This window comes from Gossypium raimondii, chromosome 13, assembly GCF_025698545.1.
Source record: "Gossypium raimondii isolate GPD5lz chromosome 13, ASM2569854v1, whole genome shotgun sequence".
NCBI classification, from domain to species: Eukaryota; Viridiplantae; Streptophyta; class Magnoliopsida; order Malvales; family Malvaceae; genus Gossypium; species Gossypium raimondii.
In genome coordinates this window covers 9,000,310-9,010,891 of record NC_068577.1, presented here as the reverse complement: position 1 = coordinate 9,010,891, position 10,582 = coordinate 9,000,310, and the positions used below count along the sequence as shown (strand labels likewise).

The 10,582-nt window shown below is 32.9% G+C and overlaps 1 protein-coding gene across 1 annotated transcript; it reads left to right on the top strand.

Annotated features, from left to right (window-relative positions):
• The first annotated feature begins 7,056 nt into the window (after positions 1–7,056).
• On the top strand, positions 7,057–7,965 carry LOC105784545 (uncharacterized). The gene is made up of 2 exons (XM_012610453.2): positions 7,057–7,391; positions 7,535–7,965. Exons 1-2 carry the CDS (start codon positions 7,142–7,144, stop codon positions 7,762–7,764), a joined length of 480 nt encoding a protein of 159 aa, XP_012465907.1. The 5' UTR covers positions 7,057–7,141; the 3' UTR covers positions 7,765–7,965.
• The last annotated feature ends 2,617 nt before the right edge of the window (positions 7,966–10,582 follow it).

The following is a 10,582-nucleotide window of genomic DNA, read 5'->3' as shown; positions in this document are numbered from 1 at the left end:
GAATATGGAATGGATAATGTCATTTTTTTAATGAGATTTGAATCAAATTGTGAAAAGCTATTTATATAGCAAGTATGAGAATTGGGATATTGTGAAACATATGAATTATGATATGCTATCATGTATGAATTCAAAGAGTTGGCATGTGGTAGTTGTGATGATTTTTAAATATTAATATGTGTCTATATTTCAATTATATATTTGTAATCTATTGTCTCTAATTATTCAGATTATAAAAATACCATTGAGTTTTACTCAGCATTCGATTTTATTTTCCCTGCGCAGGTTAGGTACTTAAATTTTGATCACCGATTCAGCATCCAACAACGATCTCAATCTCAAATGTGGTGATGTTTATCCATTTGTGTCGGCATGTACCTAGGGTGTCTAAATAATAGTTATTTTTTGGATTAAATGTAAACGAGGTTATAAATTTAATATTGGTTTGGTATATACATATAAACATGTGGTTGTTTTTTTAGTTTTATTATGGCATGCTAAATTGATGTTTAAATATTCATTAACTAGGTAAAATGGATTAAATTAGGTATATAATTTGAATTTGAATGATGTTTTGATAATATAAATTGACGATATAAATGTGGTAACAATGAGGGTACATTGGTTAGGCACCTAAGAGGATTATTTTGATATGTTTTTAATGTGTTTGATGTGTTTTGAACTAGTTAAACGAATGATTTTTGAATTGCTTAATGTCTAAGCTTGCAGGGAATGGTAAACTTGTTATTTAAGGTACATTCTGGGCATATGGTCGTGTGAACCCTGCAACTTTGAAAATTTTTAATATTCTTGAAAAATTCTTTGAGTTTCTGAATTAGTCTCGACTTGTTTCTAACGTGTATTTTGGGTCTTGATAAGGACAATATGTTTGAGTTTAATTAGTTCTGACCTGAATATTATATGATATGAAATGTTTGAAATTTATATCTATTTAATCTATAAACTCAAGTAATGCTTCGTAACCCGGTTTCGGTGAGGAATACAGGTCGGGGTGTTACAGAATATTTTGAAGAGTTTCTGTATTGCAAAGTGTAAACCAATTAGCACGCCTATTGCACTTGGAGAAAAACTCTCAGTAGTGAAAGCTTTCAGAAAGATGATGAGAAGAACTATCGAAGCCTTGTGAGTTGTTTGTTATACTTAACAACAACACAACCAGATATTATGTTTGGAGTTGGCTTGTCTTCAAGATTTATGCACTATTGTGATACTTCTCATTTCAAAGCGGTGAAGAGGATGTTGAGATATGTCAAAGGAACAACTGATTTTGGTGTTTGGTTTCAACGGCGAACTCCACAATGGCGAACTCTTTAAAACTTATTGGGTACACTGATAGTAATTGGGCTAGATTAGTGGATGGTATGCAAAGTACCTTTGAATATTGTTTTTCATTTGGATCTGGAGTATTCTCTTGGAGTTTGAAAAAGCAATCAACAGTTGCTAAATCCACAACTGAGACTGAGTATGTAGCTGCAGCAACAGTTAATTAAGCAATTTGGTTGAGAAACTATTTTTTTATTTGAATCATGTGCAGGTTGAAGCAACTCAAATTTTTTGTCACAACCATTTTTCCATAGAAATTACGAAGAACCCAATTTTTCATGGAAAGATAAAGCATTTTAAAATCAAGTATTACTTTGTGAGAGAAGTCAAATAAAGCAAAGAAGTGACTCTAGTCCATTGTAATACTGAGGATCAACTTGTAGACATCTTGATCAAACCATTGGAAAGTCGAGGTTTGAAGGGTTAAGGGATAAAAATAGTGTTCGTAGCATGAAGGCCAAGGAGGAGTGTTGCGAGATGACCGTTCATGCAAATTGGCAAACACGTCAACTTTGGTGAACTAAAAAATATGAACAAGATTTAAATATATTGCTTGCAAGTCAATTTAAACAAAATGTATTGCTTGCAAGTCAAGTTAAACAAAATATATTTTCTTTTTAGAATATTTAGTATTTATTATTATAATATATTTAGCATTTATATTTGACATTTATTAGTATAAAAATCTTTGTTATTTCTTTCCATATTTATGAGTTTTTCTTGTTATAAATACCCTTGTTATAGACCTGCTCATGGGTCGGGCCACCTGGTCCAACCGAAAAGTGGGAGGGTTTGGGCAAAAATATAAGCCCGAAAAATGGGCTTGGGAAAAAATAAGGCCAATTTTAAAAACAAGTCAAGCCTTGGGTAAGACATTTTTTGCCCGAGCCTGACCCGAATTCACTAAATGACAAAAAAATCTAATTTTTTATGTTATTTTAATGATATTTTCTTATTGTTTTTCTCCTTATTTTGCTATCATTTCACTATTATGTTGCTACTATTTTGTTGTTATTGTTTAGATATTGTATAACACTTGTTTTATTGTTAATTTTGTTATTATTTTAGAGACATTTTCTTGTTAAGTTGCATCTATCTTATTATTATTGAAGTATACATATTTTTTAAATTTTATTTTCAATTTATTCAGAAATATTTATTTTAATTTTTTTAGTATTTTTGATGTATTATATATATTTACAAATTATGTAAAAAATAATATAATATAAAAAATTTAATATGGGCAGGCCGAGTTAGGCCCAGGTTTTAGTATTTTTATTCAAGCTGGGCTTAGACAAATTTTTTAGGTCCATTTTCTGGCCAGAGCCTAGCAAACAGGCCTAAATTTTTGCTTGGGCCCGGACCGGCCCATGATCACCTCTACTTGTTACATTGTTCAAAATAAATGAATGAAAATAATAAACACTTTAGCAGACAATTTTGTTGCTAAACTTCTCATTCCTTTTATGCAATTCTTTCTTTCTTAGTATCAAAATTCCAACAACCACATCTGCCTCAAAGCAAGATAGAAATAAATCTTTAAACCTGAAAATTTCAACACGTAAGAAAAAGGGAAAAAACAATTTAAAGGAGATTGAGATGTGGGTAAGTAGGGGATGGGGTGGGGTATTAAGGAAAAAAAATTATCTTGGGAATCCCGGGTTGCGGGGCTCAGAAGCAATCAAGTTGGTGTTGGTTGAAATTGTCCCATGTTTTCTCTCTGGGCTTTTCAACCACCAAACTTGATTGCTTCTGAGCCCTTGCAACGCGGGATAAACTTGATCGATGAAAATGTAGAAATTGCACATGTTGAACTCGCACGCCAAAGTTAATATTAATTATTGAAGTGTAAATGAGCTAATTAAAACACTAACTTATGCAGTGAAAACACTAACTTATTCATTTATTCATTAATTTTTTTCGTAAAGTGTAAGTTAATATTAATTATTGAAGTAAGATATAATAAAATATGCAAGGCAAAGTTTTAATCTTTTTTGAAATTTCGAGCAATTATTTGTTTTATGAAAATATTGTACTTAACAAATGGATAGAGAAAAACTTAAATGAAAAAGTAACATAAATAATTGTAAATTTTAAACACACAATATGATTGTCTACAAATCAAACCAATTTAATAAATTTGTTTTGTATATTGTAAATAAGTGTACATTTGGGATGTAAAACAAAGTATATAAAAAATTACAAAATAACATAATCATTGACGTCTCGAATGTGTGCCACAACCGGGTGGACATCGAGCACACCTAAGGTTCCATCACACTATTTGGTTTGGTGGCTCCTCGTCGACTTCGGCTTCATCTTAATGTGCACGTCGGGGTTGATCGCTGACTTCATCTCCTTCCTTCGTGGTTGATTGCGACCGTGTCCTAGTTACCCATCATAGATCCCCCTGTTTGAGTCAACGTTTGCGAGGATAACCCACATCGATAGAACAACGATGCTGGGGGTGTTTACGTCACTATTGGTAGGCCACTATATGGTGTCGCATGCCCAATTACGGATAAAAGGTGGGAATTTTTGGTGATACTGAATGCATCGGTGTTGTTGGCGGGATTGACATGTAATATGGCATGGTAGGTGGTAGTCGTGCAAAATATATCCCTAGAGAAGGTGTTGATACAGGGAATGATTGTGCGTGTCGTGATGTTTGTGTAAAATAAATTGGTGCTGAATGTGTTGATGCAGGGAATGATTGCGCATGTTGTATAAAATAAACCGAAGCTGAAGGTGATGATGTAGGGAATGAATGTGCGTGTCATGATGCTTGTGTAAAATAAATTGGTGCTGAATGTGTTGATGCAGGGAATGATTGCGCATGTTGTATAAAATAAATCGAAGCTGAAGGTGATGATGTGGGGAATGAGTGTGCGTGTTGTGATGCTTGTAACAAAAAAATTAAGTTATAAGAAAAAATTAAATGAACCATATTGGCTGGGAGGTTGTACGAAAATCAGGCCCTCCGGTGTAGATGGAGCAGATGTCGATCTCGCCACGGCATCTTCTCCCGACCTAGGATTGATGGGCCCTCGTCTTGGCCCTACGACAACATTGCCTCCTTTCCGAAGCTTGTAGTAGATACGACTTATCGTTATGCCTGAACTAATCTATGCAATCCAGAGATGTCACCAACTCCGGTTGTGAGAAATGGTTCACGCGTTGGCAAGTAATTGTACCTACGCTGCCACATCTCAATATACTTCTTGTGGAATGTTGGTCAATCTTCCTCGAGTCTCCCCCACAAGTCGATTTTGTGTAGGTCATCGATCTTCTAGGGTGGCAGTGGAATACATTGCGTACACCCGATCTGTCGCATCATTCGGTCAAATTTGTGCATCTCAACCGTTGCAAAAATGACTAATTGCACTTTGACGTGCCAGATGTTGCAATTTGTCGAAAATTCGACCTAAACGCATTCTTGAATCCTCGGATCCGTATATGGCATCCATACAAACTACAGTGCGAATTTATAATTTTTTGCACGTGCCTAATATTTAATTTCAATTGATATAATACATATTATATAACTTTGAAATTCATAAACTAACCTCCTCTTCAATTTCTTGATCTAAAGCTAGTCGAATAGCTTCGAGTTTGGTCAGTATATCATTGTGTCTCGTAGGGTTGTTCCTCCTATTTAAATAATATGTTATTTCAAAATTACAACAATGAAAAATAAAAACGATAATGATATTATCAAATGAATTTTACCATATGACGAGTGAGAATTCATAAGAGAGTTCCACTCGATGGCGTAAAAATGATAGTTGATACCATGCCCATGATTGAAGAAGGAGCATGCAACCGTTGATTTTAACTTTATTCGGTATCATTGCTCGATACGTTTCTCAGTACAATGTCTCCAACATCGCCAATCCCCAACTAAGTCATCCTAATTCGTTTAAGTCAGCTAGTAATAGTAGCCACCTTAAATGTACTAGATTGCAAGATTTATCTGGCATTAACAAACCCCAAATCAAGCAAATTATTCCTTTTCAACTTCACTCACAAAAGCCTCGATAGTTTGGAAGTTGTCCTCCAACTATCTTATGTCGATCTGACTACCCCTAAACTTTTTCGGCACCTTCCTTAGTAGTTGCTCACATATTGCACTCCAATCGACACTAATAACTGACCTGTAACGACATCCCCATCGACCGGTAGACCGAGTTGTAAACTAATGTCCTCAAGTGTAATTATACACTCGTCGCAGGGAAGATGAAATGTGTGTGTCTTCAGTCTCCATCTTTTGACCAAAGCACTGATAAGTGGGGGATCCAATTTAGTCCCCCCGAGCATGCGAGCCACGTATAAAAATCTTGCATCTCGCAAGTGTCCATGAATGACATCCGGTGCATCTTTGATTAAATTGTTTATGTACGTCTCCAAAATCTGATCTTTGGGCTGAGTATATAAACATAAAAAATTAATAATCTAAACATCATAATAATTAACTATTTAAAATTAAATAATTTAATAAAATTTCTTACCATTTGTAATTGAACTTTAGAGATATGCTTGTCATCCAAACGAATTAGTTGATTTTCCATTTAAAAGTTATAACGAAAATAATAAAATCAAAGAGAATAAAATTCAAAAAAGAATTTAAAAAATTATTGAGGATTGAAAATTAAAAATTGAAAATAGAAAATTGGAAATTGAGGATTGAGGATTGGGAATTTAGGACAGAAGAATGAGCATTGAATATTTGATTGAAAAGAATGAAGTTTGGAGGGTTTTATGTGGGAAATTTTATGGCTGTTGGAGTCTTTGTAACTGCTTTAAAAGTTACTGTTGAAAGGAAAGCATGTCCTATAGGGCGCGTTTTCACTGATGTGGCAAGAAAAAGGGATCGTTTTTATTCTCTCTCCTGAAAATGCACACTGTAGGACGCGTTTTCAGGAAAGAGAATAAAAATAGCGTAGATCAATAAATATGTTTGAATTCAGCGTACTTTTTTTAAAAAATTTCAGCATATTTACTTAAATTAACGGAATATCAATGGTTAAGTTGTTAAAGAAAAACAATTAATTTATTAAATAAAGATTAAAATATGTTATATTACCTTGTACTTGTGTACAATCTGAAATTTAGTTCTTGCTTCGATTTAAAAATTATAGTCAAATTATTATTGTTGATAGTTTCTTTTAAAATTTGTTAACTTAATATGTTTATTTTTTATTAATTATGACATGTCACGCAACAACTTAATCAACATGTTAATTTGATAAATTTTGAAAGAACATAATTACGATTTCAATGATTAGATTGGAAATTTTAAATAAAAAATATTGAAAGACTTAATTTCTAGCTTTTAAATACATGAACTAAATTTTAAATTTTATCAAAGAGCAATGACTAACAACATATTTTAACCTTAGATAATTTTTTATTTAAAGGATTCACTTATTCTAATTAAATTCAAGGTTGACCGTATTGAAATCCTTATAAATAATTATCTCTATTTTTAAATTCAAAATTAAGTTAAAATATTTATACTTTTATTTTTAAAATTTAGTCCCTTAACTTTTAAATTTAAAAATAAGATCCATTTACACTATTACTTTTTATTAAATTTATTGATATAATATTTTAAAATATAGCAATATAACTAAAAATAAAATTTAATAAAATAAATTTATCAGCATTAACCTAAAATTTCAAATCTAAAATAAAATTAAAATTTCCATATTTTAACCTCATAAGTTTTCAGACAGAAGTAGGAACTACTAAGATACACAAAGAAGATTTTGATTGGAGCGGGAAACAAGGTAGCAACATGGAAAGCGGGGCTGCGGTGGTGGAGCTACAAAGAAACTCAACAAACTTTGCAAACATAGTAGAAGAGATAGTGAAGCTGGAAAAGAAGATATTCCCCAAGCACGAATCACTTGCTAGGTCCTTCGATCAAGAGCTGAGAAAGAACAACACTGGATTGCTTTACATGATGGATCTTCATGGAGAGGTTGTCGGCTATGTCATGTATTCTTGGCCCTCTTCACTTTCTGCTTCCATAACAAAGCTTGCAGGTTTCTATTCCTTTTTCTTCTCACTTCATTCGAGTATTGACTTGACCGATAACATGTTCGATTAAAGTACCAAGTCAATTTTATGTTTTCTTCTTTTTTGTTTATTTACTCTTGTTTTATTTGTCTCTCAATACCCTAAACAGTGAAGGAGAGTCGTAGAAGGCAAGGCCATGGGGAAGCATTACTAAAAGCAGCAATTCAAAAATGCAGGACCAGAAACATCCATCGGATATCTCTTCATGTTGATCCTTTGAGAATTCCTGCCATGGGTCTTTACAAGAAGCTTGGTTTTCAAGTTGATAGCTTGATCAAGTGTTACTACTCAGGTGATAGAGATGCCAATAGGATGTACTTGGATTTTGCTTCAAACTAAGTGGAACAATGCTTCAAAACATTTTCTTTTCTTCTTCAATATATTGGATTGAATTCAATGAATGTGCATCCTTGAATTGAATTGAAGAACAGCCATTTTGGACTTGTTTGTTTGGGTAAATTAAGGTAAACCTGTACTGTACCTATCTTGTATCATTGTCTACTTGTCTTGAAAGTTGGAACAAAATGCTTCCTTATGCTACTTTACACTGAAAATGTAAACCAAAAAAGAAAAGAAAAAACATAATTAAAAATAAATTTTTAGATCAAACTTGTTTTTCAACAAAAAATCATTTCTAAAAAGACATTTTGGATTTTGAGGCTTTCTTTAGTCCTTTTGAGTGAAAATTAGTTTGGAGCAATGCATTTAGACAACTCTACAAGAGCAATTGGATGAAGGGATAAACTTGTGCAATTCCTTGATCCTTTGACCTCTAAGGAAGTAAAATAAGAGGGTTTTGGTAAGCATATCCATATATACGGTTCACTGATTATCATATTATACTAATTAAAAATCCATATAAAATATGTTGATATGAATAGCTTTTACATAATTCTTCTTCTTCTTTTTTAATGTTTCAGTATATGCAATTTTAGATAAAATTATGTGTAAATTTATTTAAGAATGTTATATTCTTAATAGATCAACCGACATAGCAATCTCTAGATATGCAAGATTGATGAAGCAAATGCATGCATAATATATATAATTGAGGATGCGTTTTTGGTTGGTAATCTTGTAGGAGAGTATAATGTAAAGATGTGAGATTCCAAAGCAAATGTTAGAGCCATTCAGTAGGGTATCCTTGTGAGAATTATGTTCTGTTTTATCTTTTGTGCTGGTAGAGATGAGTTTTTAGTTGTGTACTAGCACAGATCTAGTTCTTTTAGGTTGGTTCTTTGTGGCAGATGGAGGTGATTATATTTGGGAAGGAGTTGCAGCGTTTTGCCCTCCCATAGTCCTTAACCTTATGGAGAAGCTGTCACTTACTGAAAAGGAACAAGAAGAATTTGTCATCGTCGGAGAAGGCAACTTTAGATTCTGGTGGTGTAGAAAGGTCTCTACTGGTGGTACCTTGTAACTGCTGCTATATTTGGTTATGAAAGGCTACCAGATTTTGCTCTGTCAGTGTGTGTGGCAAACTGGACGACCTAAACGATGAAGATGTCACATTGCATTCCAAACGACAAGTAGAATTTGACAAGTAGAATTTCCCAAGAAAGAGGAAGCTGGAGACTGTGTTGTATCCAAAGGTGTTGAAATAACAGGATTACCTTTTGAGAGAAAATCCTGTTATTTCTTTCTCTCCACAACAGGTAAATCAATGCATTCCAAGGGATCTTATAATAATTGGTTACTAGTGCTTTGCCCTTTTGATGATTTGTTGCCCATTTCAATTCTTGCACTAAACCTGTCACCCATCTTCTTACTCGACGTTGCTCCAGAATCTAACTTCTCTTTTTCCTGTTTGCATAATGGACAACCCTCCTCCACTACCATGCCCATGTAGTTGGTCTGTCCTTGGTGGGGAACGTATTTAGAAGGGTCAACCAATACATGAAAGCATCTTTAAACCGGACTGGATGAACCAGTTAGACTAGAAACTGGCCAATTACTATTTTAGAAAGACCGCAAATCGGAAATCAGTTGAACCAGTAAAAAGCTAATTGTAGAACTTTTATGTTTTTGAGCCAAAGTTCTTGGTCCAAACTAGGGGAAAAAATCCAACCTAAAACCCACTAACCAACCCAACCCCCAAAAAAAAAAAAACCATCATTGTTTTTTAAATGTATTTATAAGAAAAATTAAAAATTTTTTTCTGAAATTTTCCAATTCTTTTTTTAAATAATAGATGAATTGAATCGACTAGATAAGTTGAATCAATGGAGCCAAATGATCGGTTCGTCAAAAGCATGCTTTCATAAATTGAATTTGAATCCCGTGTATTGGTTTCATGGTCAAGCCTCATGGCCATGGTGTTTACTGCCTCAAGTGTGGAGCCAATATGCTGTTTGGACTTTACCCTTCTTTAGTAATTAAATATATATGGCTTTTTTACATATATAATATAAAAAAATGAAAAAAATTCGAAAATGGGATACCAATTGGATTAATTACGAAACTGATATGGTTGGGGTGGTGGAGGGTGTTAAATTAGCGGCACTACCCCTCTTTTTTTACATATGTCAGTGACCGTTAAACAAAATAATAATAATATTTTTATATTAGGTAAAGATGGGATTTTATATTGTTTAAATACAAGTTGGTGATTGTGCTCATGTAATAAGCGACATCAATGGTGTCAATCCCATAGGCGGTACCTTTAAGCAAATTTCTTAGCTTTAGTTGAAGCATCAACGGTAGTATTGCCGTCAACTCTCTTCCCACAATAAATTGTAGTTATTAGCAAAATTGTACAGAAAAAATTATCCTTTTAGTTTACTATTATCGCATAATGAACAACAAAGCAATTCGATTAGAATTTAGAAAGAAAACGTAAAAATCATCAAATAATAGTGCATAACAGAAATGAACAATCATTAGAACCAAAGAAAGAATATTGATTCTTCAATTTTCAAATTACCCAATTTATGTTCTTTCTTTACTTAAAAATTACAAATTGGGTAATTTGAGGTTATAAGTTCAGCAGTTCTAATGATGGTTCTTTTATGTTTGTATGTTATTATTTATGATTTTATTTTATTAAGTTTCCTGGAAAATTGGGTAATTTGAGATTCTTCCATTAAGTTCTTTGGTTCTAATGATTGTTATTTTTGTTGTTGGATGTTTTTTACGCTTTCTTTCTAAATTTTAATCA

Bases quoted from the DNA above. Each gene is read 5' to 3' on its own strand.
- LOC105784545 (XM_012610453.2), top strand. From the start codon at position 7,142: ATGGAAAGCGGGGCTGCGGTGGTGGAGCTACAAAGAAACTCAACAAAC. The intron at 7,392-7,534 runs GTTTCTATTCCT...TACCCTAAACAG, and splicing joins TTCCATAACAAAGCTTGCAG to TGAAGGAGAGTCGTAGAAGG.